Genomic DNA, 25,862 nt, shown 5'->3' on the forward strand with positions numbered 1-25,862 from the left:
CACAGGAAGGAAGTCAGGAGGCGGAGGCAGGTGGTGGCTTCACTCAGCCAATTACTCGCCCAGTGATTTCCTCGTTTATGACTTAATGATGTTATGAATGTAAGCGCAGCTCGGCTCACTGACGCTGTCGCTTCATGTAATATTAACGATGAACTCTGATCCCAAAACTAATCGTTTAAAAGAAGTGAAACACACGATTCTCCTCGTTAAAGAGCGAAGACACAACAAACGAGCTGGAAAGGTCAGAGAGAGAATTATTCATTTATGAACGCTTGAAAGGTGGAAGAAAAAAAACCTTAATGCAATCAGTGAGGGATGACGACATCAGTGTGTGTGTGTGTGTGTGTGTGTGTGTGTGTGTGTGTGTTAAACTCATTAACTGTAATGAGGTAGATCTTCTGGACGTGGTGGGGGGCCGTCAGTGTGTCCCTGCCCAGCCAGGAGCCTCTGTCTCCCCATTAAAAGTCTTTAAAGCACACGTTACTGTGTCTCTAAGGAGTAATACCACCCTGTAGTAATACTCTGTTACTAGTAAAAGTCACACATTCAAAAGTACAATATGTACCTCTGAGATGTAGTACCGTATGAAGTACAATATGTACCTCTGAGCTGTAGTACCGTATAAAGTACAATATGTACCTCTGAGCTGTAGTACCGTATGAAGTAACTAATTCATACCTAAGAAATAATCAACATGTTTCTCTTTTTGTCCACTCCAGGCCTCCGTACATGTCTCATTATTCAGACTTTATTTAAGGATCAGAGTCTCTGCTGTGAACGTCATCCTGATCCACACACACACACACACACACACACACACACACACACACTCCAGATTGATCTCATTTAGGTCTTTTATTAGGGACCAAAACACACACTCACACACACATAATTGTACCCCTCAGCCTGTTGGCATAGCAACACACAATCATCTGGCAGGGGCGACCCACTTATGATGTCACAAGGCGAGGTGGTTTTGATTGGCTACTGAGACAGAGACAGAGATGGTGTCTCCGTCAGAGAGAAGGTGGTCTGGTTCCACCAGAAACTCCTTCAGCTCAGAGTCCAGCAGAGACCTGGTCCACCGTGGACAGACCCAGATCCCCCAGGAGAGACCTGGTCCACCGTGGACAGACCCAGATCCTCCAGCAGAGACCGGCCCACCGTGGACAGACCCAGATCCTCCAGGAGAGACCTGGTCCACCGTGGACAGACCCAGATCCTCCAGCAGAGACCGGTCCACCGTGGACAGACCCAGATCCTCCAGGAGAGACCTGGTCCACTGTGGACAGACCCAGATACTCCAGCAGAGACCGGTCCACCGTGGACAGACCCAGATCCTCCAGGAGAGACCTGGTCCACCGTGGACAGACCCAGATCCTCCAGCAGAGACCGGTCCACCGTGGACAGACCCAGATCCTCCAGCAGAGACTGGTCCAGGCACGTGAGAACCAGAACCAGGACTGAGAGGGTCAGACTGTCAGACCCTGCTGCAGTAGAATGAGCGGTTTTCTAAAGGGACTCTGGTGAACCACTACCACTTTAGTCCACAGGGGGTGCCAGAACGAACAGTACATTACTCTTTTTTCTGTGTACCAATCACACAGTCGCCATAGCAACCAGTTGATCCACAGTAACCAGCCAGACACCAATCAGCCTCCTGGTGTGTGTGTGTGTGTGTGTGTGTGTGTGTGTGTGTGTGTGTGTGTGTGTGTGTGTGTGTGTGTGTGTGTGAGAGCTGAAACACTAGCCCCCCCCCTCTGAGCCAATCAGCATCAGACTGGTTGTGACTGCAGCGCCCCCTGCTGGGTGATGATCACGTCGTTTCAACCGTCACTTCTTCATGTCTGAGAGTTGCCTTGTCTTTTGTCTTTTGTCTTATGCTTATTCAGAGACTTGTTTTGATATGTATTCAGGTTTACGGTGAATCTTTGAGTAACAGCTACATCTGTGTCTCTACTCTACGTCGTTCTGTTTGTATTCTCAGCTTTATAAACGTTTTAGTTTCATATACTTATTATGTAATATACTTCAGATCAGATGAGATACAACTTAATTTATCCTATAGGAAGATATTATTATTATATTATTATTATTATTATTATATTATTATCATTGTTATTATTATTATTATTATTATTATATCATTATTATAGTATTATTAGTAGGAGTAGTATTTGTATTAGTAGTAGTAGTAGTAGTATATTATTATTATTATTATTATTAGTAGTAGTAGTAGTAGTAGTGGTATTAGTATTATTATTATTATTATAGGAAATTATTTAATTAAAGATTACAACAGAAAAATAGAAAAACAATAAAATAAAGATATACACAATAGAACAGAATAAAATAATTATTATTAAGTGTAAAATAAATAATACTGACTCCATCGCAAAATAGAACACAATAGCAAAATGAGTAAAGTAAATAAATAAAGTAAGAAAATTCAACTAAAATAGGAAAAGTCAAATTAAATCATAATTTAATAATGATAATAATATTTATTTTAATATAATTTAATATTCTGCACATAATAATATTGCACATTAATTCAAAATGTTTAAAAAAAAAGAATAAATACGTGATAAATAAATCAACGTTCTCCTTTTTGAGGTTGCCGTCTAAAAACAAGCGTAATAAAATCAGTTTCCACGGAGTGTCTTGAGGTGTAACAACGTTCTGATGTTTAATATTTAAATCATCGATCCGTCTCCTGTCCCTCAGTGCTCCTACGTCCCTCCGTGTGAGCGAGACAACCAGAAGAACAGAGACAGCGTCCTGTGGTGGGAGGACTACTTCACCAAAGAGGTCAGCAGCCAGTCCTTCACCTGCTTCTTCAACCAGCAGAGGAGGTGAGACACACACACACACACACACACACACACACACACACACACACACACACACGTTCTGCTTCCAGAGGTGTGAGACAGGTGACATATTGGAGACATGGAGGACGTGTGATGGCGTGAAGTTTGGTAGGTTTCACAGCATCTCCTGTGCTTTAATGAAACAGCCTGTAGCTCCATGATCGCCTCTGTTCACCTGAGAGCTGTTAGTGCTGCAGAGGACGACTCACTGCTAAAAAGAAGCTTGGTTTCCTGATGACCGTATCATAAAGTGGTCACGGGTTTAAATCTTCTGTGTTTGTATTCTGAGGAACATTCAGGGTTTCATTTAAAGAACATTGGTAAAATGAGGAGATAGTGATAACAGTGATAGTAGTGATAATAGTTTTCAGCTGCTCCAAAACAAATATGGAAATGAAATGATGTTAATATACGGTTTCACGTCTGATTGTATCTTCTCTTAATGAAGACTGAACCTGGAAGATACGGAGGCTCCAACACTGAAACCACACAATGAAACAGGTGGCCTGATGTTTGTTTTTAATATTCAGGTTACATCTTCTGACGAGCTCAGCCTCTTTTTCATGCTGCGTCCGAACATCATAGAGAGAAAGCTCCTTCAGCACGTCGGTTTAATCCTCTCATTATCCAGAGACGACGGTTATTTTTATCTTTTGCACCAGAAGGATCACGATGAGGAGCCCGGTGGGAGATGAGACACGACTTATTTTGTGTTTTAGAGGAACAAATAGAAGAAGTGGAGCACTCAAAGGTTGTTCTTTTTTAAAGATGAGGAACAGAACTTTTGATTTATGAGGTAATATCCGAGGTGGCATGAAGGTTAAAAACAATACATGACCTGGTTTTGTAAACTTTTAATTTGACTTTTTCTTTTCTCCAGTCGCTCTTACTTTGCTGTTTCTTTGAGTCGAGTTTGATTGATTTATTCTGTTTAGCCGTAAAGTAAACGGGGCACAAAGCTCTTCTTTCTCTGATAGTCTTTTATTGAGTTCTTCAAAGCTTCACGAGTTAAACCTGCATTCTCTCTAGTGTCCACCAGGGGGCGACTCCTCTGGTTGTATAGAAGTCTAGTCTAAAATGACTCTACTTCTCTCTTGATTTATTCCCTCAGTAAACATTGTAAACATGAGTTTATGGTCTCAATCTCTAGTTTACAGTCTTCTTCAATACAACATGATGTTCATTTAGTACATTATGCTCCATTTAGAGTCACACAGACCAGAAAGCAGGGGGCGCTTTAGGGGCGGGGCTACGCACTGATTGACAGGTCTCTACCAGAGACGTATACGGCGTCTCTACGTCACTCCTCCTCAGTCCTAATATGGTCACTTCCTGTTCACTGGTTGTTCATGTTTCCTTCTTCCTTGTGCTTTCAGGCCGGACGACGTGTTGTGGCGGCGTTCCCACGACACCAGCGTCCTGCTGCACTGCGTCCTCTGGCCGATGGTGTCGCTGCTGCTCGGCACGCTCATCGTGCTCCTCACGGTGTGCGCTCGCTCCCTGGCCGTTCGCGCCGAGGCCCTCCAGAAGAGGAAGTGCTCCTACGAGGTGTGCCACGACCTGTCCGCTGCCGCCGCCGGGCCCTCGGATCGCCGCGTCAACAAGGCCGACGACCTCAACCCGAGGACGAACTCCGACCCGGAGTTGTTGTCGTCGCCGACGAGGACCCTGCCGCTGTTCGCGGTGCCGGTGCGACGCCGCGACCGGGAACATTAAGACGGGTTCGTGAAGTTCATGCTAGCGAGCTGGTGGGCGACTAAACGCAACAATTTTTTGGGGGAATCGGCGAGTATGAGAAGAGGATCATGGGAAATCCACCCTGTTGCCTATAGATTTTTCCGCAGCTTTGCTTCCGGTTTTTAACTCGACAAAACCGGATCGCCGGATCTGGACTCTGGAACTGGAGTTGAATCCGACAACAGAGCTGCGGCTGGATGGTTAAGATGAATTACCAAACTTTTCAAAACTGCGGTCTTAACTGTAGCGCTTACGTTCACGTAGTGTGTTTGTTTTCTTCCCTTTTGAGTCCCAGTAGCCGTAAAATATGTACATAGAGAGCCAAAGTCCTGACTCCTCCTCGAGCTTCTAAGACTCAATGCAATCTTCCATTCTTCCATCGGTCTTTCCGGACAAAGTAATTCATTTATTTTAAATCTATTTTATTTACTTGTAAGAGGGAATCGTGCACTAATTATATCAATACAGCAACGTGTCGAACGAACTCTAAAACTAATGTAGCCGTCACTTGTTTGTTCTCCAGTTGCTTCTACTTTGATGGTTGTTTTTTTCCATCACAGTTAAAGTTAAAGTTTTATTTTTACATCCCCAGATTTACTAATCTTCACTCAAGTTTATACGACAGAGTTTAAAAGCTTTTCAGCAACTCAAAGGGCAAAATAGCTTCATTTAAAAATAGTCTTTTATTGTGAAATATCTGCAGGAAGTGTGTGTGTGAAAACAATATAATAAAAAAGCAATTTAGAAGTGAATAGTACGACGGCGTGTTGAGGACATTTTAGGTAAAAAGAATACATAAGTAAATACAGATCCAGGAGTAATATTCATGGCAAAATAACTGGGATATTCTCTGAGATTTAAGCGGTACATTAACGAGAACATTTTAAATTTACAAGAAAAAACTTGTTAAAAATATTGTGATATTTTTTGTCAAAGAACCATGTCACTTTATTTTGTAAGGTTGGATCAAACCTCCATTAAACACTGAGGTAACGTGAGCCACCAAGTGCAATTTTCGTTGCTCCTTAACTAGTGTTTTTACGGTAAAGACGGCTTTTTAACGAGATGATGGTCCTCAAAGATCTTTCATGTTCTTTCTGTGGTATTTTACCACCATGAATAAAAACTAATATAATTGATATGTTTTGTGATGTTCCGTGACCAAAAAAAACAAAAAAAAAATTCTTTCTACGTATTTTCACACAAATTTGTGAGTTTAAAATCTCAGAGAATATTCAAGTCTTTTTCTCGTAAATGTGTCCCGTGGCTCCATATTGTATTTTATCTTTTTTATTTACTTATTTACTTTTGATCCTATAAACGTGCCGTAAACTACAAATAATCAGTTCAAAAAACACAGTGTTGAGTTTAGAGTAATGAAAATAATGAATGAATAATAAATAATGAGTTTTTGGGTTTACATATATATTTAAAGATAAACGAGCACTTTGATACGATAGAAACTATGTGTGAGTTTATCAAGTCAAACAATGATTTATCTCTTAGCATCCCAAAAAAACTACAGATTTCTACATCGTTATATTTCTATTTCATCTTTACAATTTCTAAGCAGTAATCTCTGCAGTCCTGCTTTTGTTACAGTCACGTTCCATTATTTGATTTGATCATTTTGGGGGATTTTTCTGTCTTTATTTGACTCGACGGTGCTCGGCTGGACGTGGAAATCAAAATAAGGAAAATGGTGTTTTGTGAAAGGCTGCTGACTGTAGAACTATCAAATACACAATTATATCAGATTTTTTCTCTTTCACACAGACGGATAGAGGTCAAAAGTTTTTGTTTTTTTTGTTTTTTTTAAACGGATGACCTCACATCAACACAATGTTTGGTAAAGTTTAATGGTTGAGCAGTATTTTTAGGAATTAGTGTTTGTTATGACTACTGTCAACATTTCATAGTGAACTTGTGCTACTTCTTCTCCCATGTTTTGGTTAAAAATATGGTCATTCAATTGATTTTGCCGCATTCAGCTGCCCTCTTCCATCACATGTGCAGCATCCCATTAAATATCAACAATTTCAACCCTCTGCATGCAAAGTGCATCCTCCCACTAAATGCGCTGCCTCACTGCTGCCAAGGGAAAGTTTTGATTATATTACCGGAGTGAATATATTTTAGATTTGTATGATATTTCAGTTAAACCAGCAGATCGTAGCCGAAAGCAAAGTACACAGTTTAGAACAATTTTTTGCTAGCTAACTGTTCCCATGTGGGATGTAGCTTGATTGAGCATGCTAATGCTAATTGAGGTTTAAAATAATCTATTTATATTCATCATTTATTCACTTTAAACTCTAAGTTTGGTCTCCACATGTCACATGTCACACTGTATTTATGTGGAAGTATGTAGATATTGTAATGGGTTTATTCGGCAGATTAATTGATTTGTCTTCTTATGATATGGTAAAGAGTTTTGTTTTTATCTGCACATGGCATAGTAAACACAGCCGGAGCAAATAACCCCTGCATTTTAATTGTATTCCCATTAATTCACACTAAATTGTGCAGCCAAAACCACATTATAGCAGACAGCAATCTGAAGCAAACTGTACAGCCTTGATGAAGAGTGGTGCTGGATCATCACACAGTATTATGTTTCATGGATCCAGTAACCCGTCTTCTTCTTAAACACTGAACAACAAGTGTTGTTATTGTTTGTGAGTACAATAACTTTTCAAAGGCTGAGACTAAATTACTCTTCCGCCACGCAGCAGAGACAACAATAGATCTGCTATCGCCAAACATGATTCATCCCGTATCAGAGGGAGTTTTTGATCTTCAAGTCTCCAAATTCCCACCACCACCGTTCCTACAGTCTAAAAATGACCTACAGGTTGCTTAGCAACAGCCACAAGGCCGAGTGACGCCGCTGCCAATAAAAAGAAAGTAAAAAAAAAAAAAGAAAACAGACGAAACTTCAAGTTGGCTTCTGTTCTCCCTTTCCTCTCCTCAGGTTCAGATGTTTTTAAGATCAACTCTAATGTTGCTGTAGCACATTTTTCAGATTTGTGTTGACCTGAGCGGGAGTAGATACCACGTTTTTATTTATTTGTTTCTTAGCCTGTCCTCTGCAAAGTTTGACTGAAAACAAGCTGTGAATGTAAAACATTCTTTATTTGTGTCTCCTGAGGCGTGATGTGCATAAACCAGGTTTTATTATTCTTACCGAGTTTGTTTTTTAAAATTTATATTTTCCTCTTCCTTCTGGCCTCTCGCCCACGCATGTGACTTTTCAAAAAATGCAGATTTTTTAAAACTCTGCAGACGCTGACCGACAGGGAACATTTTGTGTGTGTGGAAGAAGAACAAATATGTTTCAAAAGCATTTCAAATGGGTGATCAACATGCAAAATGTCAGAGTGCATCGCAAATGGATGTAGATTTTATAAAAATTTTGTTCGTTAAAAACATTATCATCTTTACCATCTTTAAACGGGATTAAAAATCGATCGGTAACTCTCGGTTACTTTGTCTCCGCGCGGAAACGACGATATCATCTCCTCAATTCGCACATTGCTCCCAAAACAACAACAACAATGACGAAGTACCGATATAATAAAGTTGCACTAAGCAGCAACTCCACCTAATCGTCCATTCACAAAACAAGTTACATACCAGAAACATCAAATATGTATAATAATAAATAATTTGCTACTATTGTTATACTATTATTTGGTTTGTTAATACCGCCAAAGGAAAATAAGTTGAAATTTCATTGTTCCGACGGCCCTTTATTACAAATACCCAATCGTCCGAAAAATGTCCCGTTTGTCCGACAGCCCGTTAAAAAACAAACTTCTATTGCTCCAGAAATACAAACTCTCCCTCCAACAAGCACATTGCTAATTATTATGAAGAAGGCGTGACCCGCCCTAATCTGCCTCTGATTGGCTTCTGCTCAGAATCTTCTCTGGTATTTGACGTATAGTTGACGTAACCTTTATCGCCACCTACTTGCCTGCCGTTTTTGTGTTCTAGTGTGGACAGATATTTTGTAAAAAAAAAAAAAAAAAAAGGTCATGTGGACAGAATTTTTTTTGTTGAATAGAGGGGAGACATCAGTTTTCAAAAATATCCATCGACGTGTTCTTAAGTCGTGTTTACGTGTTTGTAGACTCACAAACAAACAAATTAATCACATTGTTCGAGGCGTATCTGAATAAATCATTAAAATGTAATATGACGTGACCACTGGTCCTCACCAGAAACAAAAAGATTTTGGCTCACGTCATCTTAGAGGTTTAGTGAAATACGGCATGTTGTCATTTCTGCGTTAGAGCCAAAAATTTGCTTGAGAATAACTCATCAATAAGTTAAGATAAAAAACAAATAGCCAGTAATGTTCTATAAACAGCCTTCTGATCCACAAACACCAGTTTCCAAAGAAAATGTGTTGAAATCTGTCTCTTCGGTTTTGTTTCAACATGATGTGACATTTAATGGCATCAGGAAATTGCACGACCGATCTACAATTTAAAAAGAGTTGAATGACTCTATGACTGCAGAGAGAAAAAAGCAGGTTTTTAGTTTTTCAAAACTTTTCTGGTCTCTCCCGTCTTCCATTTTTACCTCCTTTTCTTACCCTTCCTTTTCCTTGTTCTTTTCTACCTTTCTTTCTTTTGTTCAGTTTTTGTTGTGTTGAAATGGCAAACCTGTTGAATAGAAACTTTCTTTATGAAAACAGAAAAATAATTTAACAGCCCAGTCGACAGGAAAAAATTATGTAATTGTACATTTCTGTAAACCATGTGGACGTTTTTGACTTTTACCCAGAAGACCACAGTTCATGTCCTGTGTGGAACCAAAAGTAAATGAGTTTTTGCTTGTTACATAATGTTACATAACAAAGTCTGCTTAGGGCTTACTTTGTTGGATGTTTCATGTTACGTTGTTACGTTACGTTGTTACGGGTTACGTTGTTACGTTACGTTGTTACGTTACGTTGTTACATTGTTACGTTATGTTGTTACATTGTTACGTTACGTTGTTATTATATTATGTTACCATACATTGTTACGTTATGTTTTTACGTTACGTTGTTATGCTACATTGTTATGCTACATTGATACATTATTATTATTTTCACACAAATTTACAATATTTTTTCAAACCTTAATCAATGAATGCTGTTGATGAGGCCTGACTAATTGTTTCACAACGTTAACCACATGGTATTGTGCGTTTCTGCATGCGTGACACGAGGCTGACACAAAATGTATTTATGAAGTGTAGTTTTTGATCCAGAAACACAGATATTCAATGTTTCCTCTGGTTTACAGAAACGGACAACGTCAACATTTTCTCTGGCAACTGGGTTGGTTCATCAGCGAAACAAAAAATAAAAGAAATAGAAAAATTGTGTGATAGAAAGCTTAACTTTGATGCATCATCTTTGTTTCTGCTGTTTGTTTGTTTTCTGTATCACATCACTAATATTTCAGTACAGTATAAAATCGTTTTGTTAACTGAGTAAAAACCATCATGTGGTCCTTTTTTTCTGGATTTCCACTGAATCATCCGTGTACTCTCCAAAGAAAATGTAGCTCCACTGTAGCATTTATGTGTGTTTTTATGAGCTGTTGTCGTCTCTCTGTCCGAGATGTTAGATTTTATGTCTGAAGCCATATGCTAAGCTGTGAACTGCAGTAGCAACTAATCTAAACACTGTATTTTGTTGCTTCACCACAAAAACAGAAGATGTTTAACTATATTCCTACAGATGTGGTTTTGGTATTTAATGAGATTTTAGTTGATTTTCTGAGTTAATCTGAAGTTCAGTAACTGATTAATGACGTTAAGAAAATGTATCTGTTTCGTTTACTGTTTTAATATCATTATTGTTGTTATTTTCTTTTGTATCACACCTTTGTACCCTGCACTGTGTTGTCTGCAGGTACGTTGTCGTCCTTCATCTCCTCTGAACCTCAGCTATGTACCATGTGACCCAGGTAGCTGCTTCGTCCATGTTTTAATGATAAAGATGATAACTATAGTGCCTGATAGAGATCTTTAAATAAAAACACATTTTATCTTCAAAACGGAGTCGCACTGCAGCCTTTTCTGCTCGTCCAACATCCAGCATTCACTTTGAACTTCACATTTAAAATGATCTGATCACAAATCAATCACATTTATGTATTATATATATTATATAATTTTGTTTCACATTTGTATATATGAGTCTTGACTCAAGGTTTTCCTTATTATCATAATATTTCAGTGTATTTAAGTATAGATGTCTATCTATCGATCTATATATATATATATATATATATATATATATATATATATATATACAAATCTTTAATGAATAATATAAAAAATACAAAAGGTATGTAGGTAAAAATATGATCATACATATTTTTATTTACATATTTTTATTTACATATTTTTTCCCAAAAACTGCCCTGTCACACTGAAGAAAAGAGGTCATATAGTTAAGAAAGTGGAGAGAGAGAGAGACGGAGAGAGTGAGAGAGAGTCCTCTTGTGTCCTTCCTTTCATGTCATCATTTGCAAATCAAAATTTGCAAATGAAATGGACAGAGTTGAATGGCCTCCAGAGGACACACACACACATCAAAGTCATTTAGCAGACACGTTTATCCATAGCGACTTGCAATTCAGTATCTATCTACACAACGTAGACACAGCTACAGGAGCAATTTTGGGGTTAAGTGTCTTGCACAAGGACATGAGACTAGTGGAACAAATGACCCTCTGATTGAAAGGCGGCCCTGCTCTCCACTTAGCCACGGTCACCCCCACACACACTGGTCTGAGTCACACCACTCATTCAATATAATCAATGAAAGATACAATGACTCACACACACATTGACCCTCTCTGATCTTTGACAGCAGCGTTAATATCCCACCACTCCTATTAACACACATACACACACACGCGCTTCCACTTAAGTACAATGTCAAGGTACTTGTACTTAAGTATATCCAATTTGTGCTACTTCATACTTCTACTCCAATACATCTCAGAGGGAAATATTTTACTATTTACTGTACTACATATATTTAACTGCCATAGTAGTTACTTATTAAAATTTTTTAAAATACTTGTTGTAAGTATGTTGTAAGTTCAATTCCTGCGTCCTGAAGTAAAAGTACACAAAAACATAAGTTGAAAATATATTTTTTTTTTCAATATTTAAAAAGAATATATATATATTGTTTAATATAAAAAAATATGAGATTAATAAACTGTATTTCATTATATCTATGTAATTTTATGAAAACAAATAATTTATTAGTTGCTTAACAATATTTGATAATTGTTAATTTATTATTATTGTTGTGGCATTTGATCGTCACCACTTTTCAGTTTATTTCTAAAGTGGTGAAACAGCGCCCCCTGGATTGTAATTTATGGTGAATGTGGGTCAGACTGTGGTCAAACGGGGTACTGCAGTCATAAGAAAGTTAACATCAAACCGGGAGAAACCGGGAGAAGCTGACATTATTTTTTAATTATAAAATATACATAAAATAAATAAGTAACTAAAATATAACTGCCTAAAAACATTTAGCAAGAACCGGGAAAGTTTAAGCTAACAGTTTAATGGAGCTAAAAATACATGTTTTGACCCGTTAGCATAGTTAGCTTAGCGTTAAAATGGAGGCGAACTAAAGCAGCAAGTTAAGAGGAAAAATCTCTCCATATCTACTTTGTAAACTTAATGGTTTTATTTTATTATTATTTTATAATAATGGTTTTATTTTATTTTTATTTTATAATAATGGTTTTATTTGATTCAGTTGCTTCCCATAACTCTCACAAATTGTTTTATTTTATTTTATATTATATTAACTGTTGATATTTACTGGAATCAAGACTGTTTTTAATAATTTAATACATTAGGATCAGAGCAGAAGTCCATGTCACCTCGTTAACTAATTATTATTATTATTATTGTTAATAACTATTGTTTGAGTTTTCATACAATTATTGCACAATATTTCTCAAAAACTTTAACAAAAAATCTAAATATTTGAATCCCAGAAAGTAAGACACTTAAATATATCCTGATTTACATTCAGACTTTTCTTTCACACAAACTGAAGCATCATTGATAAAAGATTATATCTTTGTCATATATCTTTGATATTGTTATCATATTTAATATCTTGTAAAAACATGATATAAGTCATATCTTATACATATTCATCTTATGTTCTCAGAAATATTGTAATATTTTAATATTATAAAGGTGGAGGCTTCAAATAAGCCCAGTTGGCTTTTTGCCTCTTCCTGCTCTGTGATAATATTTATCTCAGTTATGTTTGTTTGTTTTGATTTTGTTGTTTACATTTTGCTAAATAAATAAACTAATGCTACTCTGTTCTACATGAAGACTCTTCTTCTGGTTGGACGTGTTTGTTCCTCTTTTCGAGTGTCTCTCTAAAGAAAAGGATGAGCTGGAGGGTTAGTCCAGGAGGGATTCTGGCTCAGCTCGGACTCCTCGACTCCCTTTTAAGCCCCCGATAGAGGCTTTTATGTGGGTTACCCAGTTCTGCTCCGGCCTCAGCGTGCCCCAGATCAATATGTAAATCAGAAGTTTCACAGATGCACAAAAAGTGTGCTTTTATAAAAGTCCTCTCTCTTAAAGGAATATTCAGATGTTTTCAATGTCATCTTTGTGTGTTTGTACACTTTAAGCTGTAATACGTGTTTCAGAAGACGTCATGAAATACTTCCTAAAATTGTAGCTTGATGTAAATGTGTTTGCTGTGAAAAAAAAATGAAAATTTGAATAATGTTCAGCTGACAGAATACGATACTATGACTTTTTTCGACATGCTATACTATGACTTTTTTATGACTTTTTATGACACACTATACTATGACTGTTTTCTACATGCTATACTATAACTTTTTATAGACATACTATGCCAGTAGTTCTCAACTGGTGTCCGTGGCTAAGTAGAGAGCAGGGCTGCCTTACAATCAGAGGGTTGTTGTTTCAATCCCCGGCTCATGCTCTGCTAGTCTCATGTCAATGTGTCCTTCAGCAAGACATTTAACCCCAAAATACATTTACTATTACTTTTTTTAAGACATACTTTTCTATGACTGCTTTCGACATGCTATACTATGACTATTTTTTGACTGTTTTCTACATGCTATACTATGACTTTTTATAGACATGCTATGCCAGCGTTTCTCAACTGGTGTCCGTGGCTAAGTGGAGAGCAGGGCTACCTTTCAATCAGAGGGTCGTTGGTTCAATCCCCGGCTTCTGTTCTGCTAGTCTCATGTCAATGTGTTCTTCAGCAATACACTTAACCCCAAAATACTGTTTCTATGACTGTTTTTTCCACTTTTTGACATGCTATACTATGACTATTGTTTGACTTTTTTTGACATGCTATACTATGACTATTTTTTGACTTTTTCCGACAGGCTATACTATAACTGTTTTCGAAAGGCTATACTATGACTGTTTTTGAAATAATATACTATGACTGTTTTTCACTGTTTTTGACATGCTATACTATGACCGTTTTTTCACTTTTTTCGACATGCTATACTATAACCGTTTTTCACTTTTTTCGACAGACTATTCTATGACTGTTTTCTACATGCTATACTATAACTTTTTATAGACATACTATGCCAGTGGTTCTCAACTGGTGTCCGTGGCTAAGTGGAGAGCAGGGCTGCCTTTCAATCAGAGGGTCGTTGGTTCAATCCCTGGCTCATGCTCTGCTAGTCTCATGTCAATGTGTCCTTCAGCAAGACACTCAACCCCAAAACACTGTTAGTATACTTTTTTTAAGAAATACTTTTCTATGACAGTTTTTTCCACTTTTCGACAGACTACACTATGACTGTTTTTTGACTGTTTTCAACATGCTATACTATGACTTTTTACAGACATACTATACGATGACTTTTTATAGACATACTATGACAGTAGTTCTCAACTGGTGTCCTTGGCTAAGTGGAGAGCAGGGCTGCCTTTCAATCAGAGAGTCGTTGGTTCAATCCCTGGCTCATGCTCTGCTAGTCTCATGTCAATGTGTCCTTTAGCAAGACAATTAACACTGTTACTATGACTATTTTTGAGACATACTTTTCTATGACTGTTTTTTCCACTTTTCGACATGGTATACTATGACTGTTGTCGACAGGCTATACTATGACTATTTTTTGACTTTTTCGAAATGCTATACTATGACTGTTTTTTTTTACTTTTTTCCACATGCTATACTATGACTGATTTCGACAGGCTATAATATGACTGTTTTTGACATAATATACTATGACCGTTTTTCACTTTTTCCAACAGGCTATAATATGACTGTTTTTGACATAATATACTATGACTGTTTTTTTACTTTTTCCAACAGGCTATATTATGACTGTTTTTGACATAATATACTATGACTGTTTTTTGACTTTTTTCGACATGCTATACTTTGACTGTTTTTTGACTTTTTTCGACATGCTATACTATGATTGTTTTTCACTTTTTTCGACATCCTATACTATGACCGTTTTTTCACTTTTTTCAACACGCTATATTCTGACTGTTTTCGACCGTTTTTCACTTTTTTCGAGATTCTATACTATGACTGTTTTCGACTATTTATACTATGACTGTTTTCGACATAATTTACTATGACCGTTTTTTCACTTTTTTCGACACGCTATATTCTGACTGTTTTTGACAGGCTATACTTTGACTGTTTTCAACATAATATACTACGACTATTTTTTGACTTTTTTTGACATGCTGTACTATGACTGTTTTCGACTATTTATACGATGACTGTTTTCGACATAATATACTATGACTGTTTTCGACAGAATATACTATGACTATTTTTTGACTTTCTTCAACATGCTATACTCTGACTGTTTTCGACATAATATACTATGACTATTTTTTGACTTTTTTCAACATTCTGTACTTTGACCGTTTTTTGACTTTTTTCGACATGCTATACTATGACCGTTTTTGACTTTTTTCGAAATGCTATACTATGACCATTTTTCACTTTTTTCGACAGGCTATACTATGACCGTTTTCGACATAATATACTATGACTGTTTTTTGATTGTTTTCGACATGCTATACTATGACTATTTTTTGACTTTTTTCGACATGCTATACTATGACTATTTTTTGACTTTTTTCGACATGCTATACTATGACTGTTTTTGGACTTTTTTCGACATGCTATACTATGACCGTTTTTCACTCTTTTCGACAGACTATACTATGACTGTTTTCGAAATAATAAACTGTAACTGTTTTTTCACTTTTTTCGACATGCTATACGATGACCATTTTTCACTTTTTCGACATGCTATACTATGACCGTTTTTCACTTTTTTCGACATGCTATACTATCACCGTTTTTCACTTTTTTCAACAGTCTATACTATGACTGTTTTTGACATGCTATACTATGACTTTTTTCGACATGCTATACTATGACTGTTTTCGACATAATATACTATGACTGTTTTTTATCTTTTTTTGACATGCTATACTATGACCGTTTTTCACTTTTTTCGACATGTTATACTATCACCGTTTTTCACTTTTTTCAACAGGCTATACTATGACTAATTTTGACATGCTATACTATGACTGTTTTCAACAGGCTATACTATGACTGTTTTTGACATAATATACTACGACTATTTTTTCACTTTTTTCGACATGCTGTACGATGACTGTTTTCGACTATTTATACTTTGACTGTTTTCGACATAATATACTATGACTATTTTTTGACTTTTTTCAACATTCTATACTATCACCGTTTTTCACTTTTTTCAACAGTCTATACTATGACTGTTTTTGACATGCTATACTATGACCGTTTTTCACTTTTTTCGACATGCTATACTATCACCGTTTTTCACTTTTTTCAACAGTCTATACTATGACTTTTTTCAACATGCTATACTATGACCGTTTTTTTTTTTTTTCGACATGCTATACTATGACCGTTTTTTTACTTTTTTTGACATGCTATACTATGACCGTTTTTTACTTTTTTCGACATGCTATACTATGACTATTTTTTTACTTTTTTCGACATGCTATACTATGACTGTTTTCGACTTTTTTTGACATGCTATACTATGACCGTTTTTGACTTTTTTTGACATGCTATACTATGACTATTTTTTGACTTTTTTCAACATGCTATACTATGACTGTTTTCGACTTTTTTTGACATGCTATACTATGACCATTTTTCACTTTTTTCGACAGACTATACTATGACCGTTTTTCACTTTTTTTGACACACTATATTATGACACAACATAATATTCTATGACTGTTTTTTTATTTTTTTTGACATGCTATACTAAGACTGTTTTCGACTATTTATACTGTGACTGTTTTCGACATGCTATACTATGACTGTTTTTTGACTTTTTTCGACATGCTGTACTATGACCGTTTTTCACTTTTTTCGACATGCTATACTATGACTGTTTTTTGACTTTTTTCGACATGCTGTACTATGACCGTTTTTCACTTTTTTTGACAGGCTATACTATGACTATTTTTTGACTGTTTTCGACATAATATACTATGACCTTTTTTCACTTTTTTCGACATGCTATACTATGACCGTTTTTCACTTTCTTCGACATCCTATACTATGACTGTTTTCGACATGCTATACTATGACCTTTTCTTAACTTTTTCCGACAGGCTATACTATGACCGTTTTTCACTTTTTTTGACAGGCTATACTATGACTATTTTTTGACTGTTTTCGACATAATATACTATGACCTTTTTTCACTTTTTTCGACATGCTATACTATGACCGTTTTTCACTTTCTTCGACATCCTATACTATGACTGTTTTCGACATGCTATACTATGACCTTTTCTTAACTTTTTCCGACAGGCTATACTATGACCGTTTTTCACTTTTTTTGATATGCTATACTCTGACTGTTTTCGATATAATTTACTATGACTGTTTTTTTAATTTTTTTTACATGCTATACTATGAATGTTTTCGACAGGCTGTACTCTGACTGTTTTCTACAGGCTAAACTATAACTGTTTTCGACATAATATACTATGACAGTTTTTTGACTTTTTTCGACATACTATACTCTGACTGTTTTCGACATAATATACTTTGACCGTTTTTCACTTTTTCCAACAGGCTATACTATAAATGTTTTCGACAGGCTATATTATGACTGTTTTCGACATAATATACTATGACTGTTTTTTGACTTTTTTCGACATGCTACACTTTGACTGTTTTTTGACTTTTTTCGACATTCTATATTATGACCGTTTTTTTTACTTTTTTCGACATGCTATACTATGACCGTTTTTTACTTTTTTCGACATGCTATACTATGACCGTTTTTGACTTTTTTCGACAGGCTATACTATGACTGTTTTTGACATAATATACTATGACCGTTTTTCACTTTTTTTGACATGCTATAATATGACTGTTTTCGACTATTTATACTTTGACTGTTTTCGACATAATATACTTTGACTGTTTTCAACATGCTATACTATGACCGTTTTTTGACTTTTTTCAACATTCTATACTATTACCGTTTTTGACTTTTTTCGACAGGCTATACTATGACTGTTTTTGACGTAATATACTCTGACTGTTTTTCACTTTTTTCGACTTGCTATACTATGAATGTTTTCGAAATAATAAACTATAACTGTTTTTTCACTTTTTTCGACATGCTATATTATGACTGTTTTCAACAGGCTATACTTTGACTGTTTTCAACATAATATTCTATGACTGTTTTTTTACTTTTTTCGACATGCTATACTAACTGTTTTCGACTATTTATACTGTGACTGTTTTCGACATGCTATACTATGACTGTTTTTTGACTTTTTTCGACATGCTGTACTATGACCGCTTTTCACTTTTTTCGACATGCTGTACTATGACCGTTTTTCACTTTTTTTGACATGCTACTATGACCGTTTTTCACTTTTTTTGACATGCTACACTATGACCGTTTTTCACTTTCTTCGACATGCTATACTATGACTGTTTTCGACAAGCTATACTATGACTATTTTCGACAGAATATACTATGACCGTTTTTTTACTTTTTACGACAGGCTATACTATGACTGTTTTTGGACTTTTTTCAACATGCTATACTATGACCGTTTTTCACTTTTTTCGACATGCTATACTATCACCGTTTTTCACTTTTTTTGACATGCTATACTATGACTGTTTTTCACTTTTCGACATGCTATACTATGAATGTTTTTGACAGGCTGTACTCTGACTTTTCTACAGGCTAAACTATAATTGTTTTCGACATAATATACTATGACTGTTTTTTGACTTTTTTTGACATGCTATACTATGACCGTTTTTCACTTTTTTCGAGATTCTATACTATGACTGTTTTCGACTATTTATACTATGACTGTTTTCGACATAATTTACTATGGCCGTTTTTCACTTTTTCCAACAGGCTATATTATGACTGTTTTCGACATAATATACTTTGACTGTTTTTTGACTTTTTTCGACATGCTATATTATGACCGTTTTTTCACTTTTTTCGACACGCTATATTCTGACTGTTTTCGACAGGCTATACTATGACTGTTTTCGACAGGCTATACTTTGACTGTTTTCAACATAATATACTACGACTATTTTTTGACTTTTTTTGACATGCTGTACTATGACTGTTTTCGACTATTTATACGATGACTGTTTTCGACATAATATACTATGACTGTTTTTTGACTTTTTTCGACATGCTATACTCTGACTGTTTTCGACAGAATATACTATGACTATTTTTTGACTTTTTTCAACATTCTGTACTTTGAACGTTTTTTGACTTTTTTCAACATTCTATTCTATAACCGTTTTTGACTTTTTTCAACATTCTATTCTATGACCGTTTTTTTTTTACTTTTTTCAACATTCTATACTATGACAGTTTTTTTACTTTTTTTGACATGCTATACTGTGACCGTTTTTTTGACTTTTTCGACATGCTATACTATGACCGTTTTTGACTTTTTTCGACATGCTATACTATGACCATTTTTCACTTTTTTCGACAGGCTATACTATGACCGTTTTCGACATAATATACTATGACTGTTTTTTGATTGTTTTCGACATGCTATACTATTACTATTTTTTGACTTTTTTCGACATACTATACTATGACTATTTTTTGACTTTTTTCGACATGCTATACTATGACTGTTTTTGGACTTTTTTCGACATGCTATACTATGACCGTTTTTCACTCTTTTCGACATGCTATACTATGACTGTTTTTCACTTTTCGACATGCTATACTATGACTGTTTTTCACTTTTTTCGACATGCTATACTATCACCATTTTTCACTTTTTTTGACATGCTATACTATCACCATTTTTCACTTTTTTTGACATGCTATACTATGACTGTTTTTCACTTTTCGACATGCTATACTATGACTGTTTTCGACTATTTATACTATGACTGTTTTCGACATAATTTACTATGACTGTTTTTTACTTTTTTCGACATGCTATACTATGACCGTTTTTCACTTTTTCCAACATGCAATATACTATAAATGTTTTTGACAGGCTATATGACTGTTTTCGACATAATATACTATGACTGTTTTTTTACTTTTTTCGACATGCTATACTATGACCGTTTTTGACTTTTTTCGACATGCTATACTATGACCGTTTTTGACTTTTTTCGACATGCTATACTATGACTATTTTTTGACTTTTTTCGACATGCTATACTATGACCGTTTTTGACTTTTTTCAACATGCTATACTATGACCGTTTTTGACTTTTTTCGACATGCTATACTATGACTTTTTTCAACATGCTATACTATGACCGGTTTTCTTTTTCTTTGACATGCTATACTATGACTTTTTTCGACATAATATACTATGACCGTTTTTTTTACTTTTTTTGACATGTTATACTATGACCGTTTTTTTTTTTTTTCGACATGCTATACTATGACCGTTTTTTTACTTTTTTTGACATGCTATACTATGACCGTTTTTTACTTTTTTCGACATGCTATACTATGACTATTTTTTTACTTTTTTCGACATGCTATACTATGACTGTTTTCGACTTTTTTTGACATGCTATACTATGACCGTTTTTGACTTTTTTTGACATGCTATACTATGACTATTTTTTGACTTTTTTCAACATGCTATACTATGACTGTTTTCGACTTTTTTTGACATGCTATACTATGACCATTTTTCACTTTTTTCGACAGACTATACTATGACCGTTTTTCACTTTTTTTGACAGGCTATACTATGACCGTTTTTCACTTTTTTCGACACACTATATTATGACACAACATAATATTCTATGACTGTTTTTTTATTTTTTTTGACATGCTATACTAAGACTGTTTTCGACTATTTATACTGTGACTGTTTTCGACATGCTATACTATGACTGTTTTTTGACTTTTTTCGACATGCTGTACTATGACCGTTTTTCACTTTTTTCGACATGCTATACTATGACTGTTTTTTGACTTTTTTCGACATGCTGTACTATGACTGTTTTTTGACTTTTTTCGACATGCTGTACTATGACCGTTTTTCACTTTTTTTGACAGGCTATACTATGACTATTTTTTGACTGTTTTCGACATAATATACTATGACCTTTTTTCACTTTTTTCGACATGCTATACTATGACCGTTTTTCACTTTCTTCGACATCCTATACTATGACTGTTTTCGACATGCTATACTATGACCTTTTCTTAACTTTTTCCGACAGGCTATACTATGACCGTTTTTCACTTTTTTTGACAGGCTATACTATGACCGTTTTTCACTTTTTTTGATATGCTATACTCTGACTGTTTTCGATATAATTTACTATGACTGTTTTTTTAATTTTTTTTACATGCTATACTATGAATGTTTTCGATAGGCTGTACTCTGACTGTTTTCTACAGGCTAAACTATAACTGTTTTCGACATAATATACTATGACAGTTTTTTGACTTTTTTCGACATACTATACTCTGACTGTTTTCGACATAATATACTTTGACCGTTTTTCACTTTTTTCGAGATTCTATACTATGACTGTTTTCGACTATTTATACTATGACTGTTTTCGACATAATTTACTATGACTGTTTTTTTAATTTTTTTTACATGCTATACTATGAATGTTTTCGACAGGCTGTACTCTGACTGTTTTCTACAGGCTAAACTATAACTGTTTTCGACATAATATACTATGACAGTTTTTTGACTTTTTTCGACATACTATACTCTGACTGTTTTCGACATAATATACTTTGACCGTTTTTCACTTTTTCCAACAGGCTATACTATAAATGTTTTCGACAGGCTATATTATGACTGTTTTCGACATAATATACTATGACTGTTTTTTGACTTTTTTCGACATGCTACACTTTGACTGTTTTTTGACTTTTTTCGACATTCTATATTATGACCGTTTTTTTACTTTTTTCGACATGCTATACTATGACCGTTTTTGACTTTTTTCGACAGGCTATACTATGACTGTTTTTGACATAATATACTATGACCGTTTTTCACTTTTTTTGACATGCTATAATATGACTGTTTTCGACTATTTATACTTTGACTGTTTTCGACATAATATACTTTGACTGTTTTCAACATGCTATACTATGACCGTTTTTTGACTTTTTTCAACATTCTATACTATTACCGTTTTTGACTTTTTTCGACAGGCTATACTATGACTGTTTTTGACGTAATATACTCTGACTGTTTTTCACTTTTTTCGACTTGCTATACTATGAATGTTTTCGAAATAATAAACTATAACTGTTTTTTCACTTTTTTCGACATGCTATATTATGACTGTTTTCAACAGGCTATACTTTGACTGTTTTCAACATAATATTCTATGACTGTTTTTTTACTTTTTTCGACATGCTATACTAACTGTTTTCGACTATTTATACTGTGACTGTTTTCGACATGCTATACTATGACTGTTTTTTGACTTTTTTCGACATGCTGTACTATGACCGCTTTTCACTTTTTTCGACATGCTGTACTATGACCGTTTTTCACTTTTTTTGACATGCTACTATGACCGTTTTTCACTTTTTTTGACATGCTAAACTATGACCGTTTTTCACTTTTTTCGCCATGCTATACTATGACCGTTTTTTTTACTTTTTTCGACATGCTATAATATGACTATTTTTTGACTGTTTTCGACATACTATACTATGACCGTTTTTCACATTTTTTGACATGCTATACTATGACTTTTTTCGACAGGCTATACTATGACCGTTTTTCACTTTTATCGACATACTATACTGACTTTTTATGAAATGAAACTGGTTAGAATTCATTACAAACATGAAATTTATTTAAAATTGTATACAATTGTTCAACTCAATGACAAAATATTACCAACACACACAAACATCGTTGGGCATTTACTTTAATCAGAACTCAATAATCCAATTAACACTGATCTGAAAGCAAGTTTTAAAAACTGATTTACATTCTGTTATGGCTGGGTGATATAATACAAATGTAATATATTTTCTGATGATTAAATCATATACAAAATAACATAAATGTTTTTGAAATAAGTATTTGAAACCTTTAATCACTAATATCACGTAAAAAACAATAATTACCCAGCCTTGAAAACAATGATCATTATATCCTCAGAATTAAATCCAAAAAACAAATTTTATGAGCAGAAATCATTTAAACATCCTGGAAATCATGTCACAAATTTCTCAAATATTCAAACAACAAAGGAAATATTTCATCCAAAAGTTGACGATTGTACTCAAATCATTCATTAAAGCATTTTCAAAAACGGAGGGAAAGCTTTGACTTGATATTAAACTCTAAAGTTATGAATAACTTCATAAAAGAATGGGTTTTTAGAAAATAAACAATTAACTGCTACGACAATTGTTTCATAAATGAGATAAATAGAAAAATCTCAATATTACACAGCATGAAAATAGTTGACATACAGTTTATAATCATATATAAAAAGAGCATTACATCATTATTTACATACAGCAATATGTGTAACCTTTTAAATAAACAGCTTATATGGAGCAGTGAGTGAGAACAGTTATAATAGAGTTCTTCACTGTGATCATCAGTTATAATCAGACGAACTGATTTAAACACGTCTCTTAATAACCACCAACGACCTGAGGTCAGCCCGTGTTCCCCTTGAACACTTCATGAAATCAACATTCATTTACATCATTTTGATAATTATGTTGTGACACTTGATTTTTAAAAGTCACAAATTTAACTACATATGAATTAACTTTAAAGTGTATCTAATAAAATACTTTTCTTCTTTTTAATTGAAGTATGTTTGTGTATTTGTTTAACTTTAGTTGGCATTAAACTTGTCAAAGCAGTGATACACAGTAAACACGACTCATCCTTCATGTTCACCATCGTCTCTCCTCTCATTCGTTCTCTGTGAACTCGGATCGTTGTCGTGACGTCATCGTCTGTTCAGCGTCCGGTGTAGATGAAATCTGAGGAGAAACCGAGAAGTTAAACGTTGAGTAGAAGTGACTTCTAAAACTCTACAGTTGATATTCATGTCATGTACTGTGTCTCACCCCGGCAGTACTCCGGGTTGAAGTTTTCGTAGATGGGGTAAAGAGGATTCTCCTGTTCACTGCGATGCTTCCGGGCTCTGAGGACGTCACGGACACACTGATGCAGGAACGAATACTGGCACTGAAACACACACGAGCTATTTTAACATACTGTACTATGGTACCGGTCCTAGGTTTGTCCTGTATGTACTGGTCCCGGGTTTGTCCTATATGTACTGGTCCTAGATTTGTCCTATATGTACTGGTCCTAGGTTTGTCCTATATGTACTGGTCCTAGGTTTGTCCTGTATGTACTGGTCCCGGGTTTGTCCTATATGTACTGGTCCCGGGTTTGTCCTATATGTACTGGTCCTAGGTTTGTCCTATATGTACTGGTCCTAGGTTTGTCCTATATGTACTGGTCCTAGGTTTGTCCTATATGTACTGGTCCTAGGTTTGTCCTGTATGTACTGGTCCCGGGTTTATCCTATATGTACTGGTCCTAGATTTGTCCTATATGTACTGGTCCCGGGTTTGTCCTATATGTACTGGTCCTAGGTTTGTCCTATATGTACTGGTCCTAGGTTTGTCCTGTATGTACTGGTCCCGGGTTTGTCCTATATGTACTGGTCCTAGATTTGTCCTATATGTACTGGTCCCGGGTTTGTCCTATATGTACTGGTCCTGGGGGGGGGTTCAGGGTACCTCAGTCTGGACCATGTGTTGGCGGTGCAGCCGGAGGTCGAACACACATCCGTACAGATCGATGGTTCCTTTAGAGTCCAACTGCTGCAGAACCCGATCCAAGGCCATGAACGTCCCTGTACGGCCAACACCAGCACTAACACACACACACACACACACACACACACACACACACACACACACACAGGGGCTTGAATATGACTATAGAAACAATAAATTGATTTTTTTGTTGACTAATCAATCAATGGAGAGCAAAAACACACACACACACACACACACACACCTGCAGTGGACGACGGTGGCTCCGGTGCTGGGCGATCGGTCCACGTAGTCCCGGACCGTCCTGACGAACTGGATCAGGGACTGGGTGCTCTCTGGGACTCCGTGGTCCGGCCACACCGTGTAGTGGAAGTGACGCAGCACTCGAGGGTAACTGCAGCCGCTCTCCTGTCAGCACATTGAGTACATGTTAGTACAAGTGCATGTTGTACAGCACGGGGGGGTCAGTGGTAGAGGGGAGGACCGGGTACCGAGGTGATCTTGAACTCTCTGATGGTCCACTCCGGCAGGACGGACTCCGACAGCATCTGGATGACCAGCTCACCGTAGTACAGAGGCTCTCTGTCTGCAGGCCAGTACTGGTCACACTTCACCTGTCACACACACACACACACACACACGATTGTGATATCGAAGGGTTCGTCCTCAGAGGACCATGAACAGAGCGTCTCTCTCTCACCCGTCCTTTCTCCACACACTGCGTCACCATCACCACGTTGTAGACGCCGTGCTCCCAAACCATCCGCCAGAAGTCATCCTTGGTGCCGGGCAGCGGACCCTGAGAGGCCATGTACTCCCGCCGGTAGTTATTACCCTGCAC

The 25,862-nt window shown here is 35.9% G+C and overlaps 2 protein-coding genes across 2 annotated transcripts in view; one reads left to right on the forward strand and one right to left on the reverse strand.

Moving 5' to 3' along the window:
- Nucleotides 1-10,007, forward strand: part of LOC137889958 (calcium-activated potassium channel subunit beta-4-like) — a 17,999-nt gene extending 7,992 nt beyond the window's left edge. The window contains exons 3-4 of the mRNA XM_068734015.1: nucleotides 2,728-2,855; nucleotides 4,250-10,007. Coding sequence (XP_068590116.1) covers nucleotides 2,728-2,855; nucleotides 4,250-4,589 — 468 coding nt within the window. The 3' untranslated portion in view covers nucleotides 4,590-10,007. The remainder of the gene's footprint in view (nucleotides 1-2,727; nucleotides 2,856-4,249) is intronic.
- A 13,105-nt stretch (nucleotides 10,008-23,112) lies between these two features.
- Nucleotides 23,113-25,862, reverse strand: part of ptprb (protein tyrosine phosphatase receptor type b) — a 29,613-nt gene continuing 26,863 nt past the window's right edge. Inside the window, exons 35-40 of the mRNA XM_068734085.1 lie at nucleotides 25,722-25,856; nucleotides 25,513-25,635; nucleotides 25,266-25,429; nucleotides 24,983-25,118; nucleotides 24,299-24,419; nucleotides 23,113-24,211 (exon numbers count right to left, since the gene is read on the reverse strand). Of these exons, the coding sequence (XP_068590186.1) occupies nucleotides 24,189-24,211; nucleotides 24,299-24,419; nucleotides 24,983-25,118; nucleotides 25,266-25,429; nucleotides 25,513-25,635; nucleotides 25,722-25,856 (702 nt within the window). The 3' untranslated portion in view covers nucleotides 23,113-24,188. The remainder of the gene's footprint in view (nucleotides 24,212-24,298; nucleotides 24,420-24,982; nucleotides 25,119-25,265; nucleotides 25,430-25,512; nucleotides 25,636-25,721; nucleotides 25,857-25,862) is intronic.

This window comes from Cebidichthys violaceus, unplaced genomic scaffold (genome assembly GCF_023349555.1).
Source record: "Cebidichthys violaceus isolate CVI_PGR_0920_01 unplaced genomic scaffold, fCebVio1.0.p SCAF_60, whole genome shotgun sequence".
In the NCBI taxonomy this organism is placed as follows: domain Eukaryota; kingdom Metazoa; phylum Chordata; class Actinopteri; order Perciformes; family Stichaeidae; genus Cebidichthys; species Cebidichthys violaceus.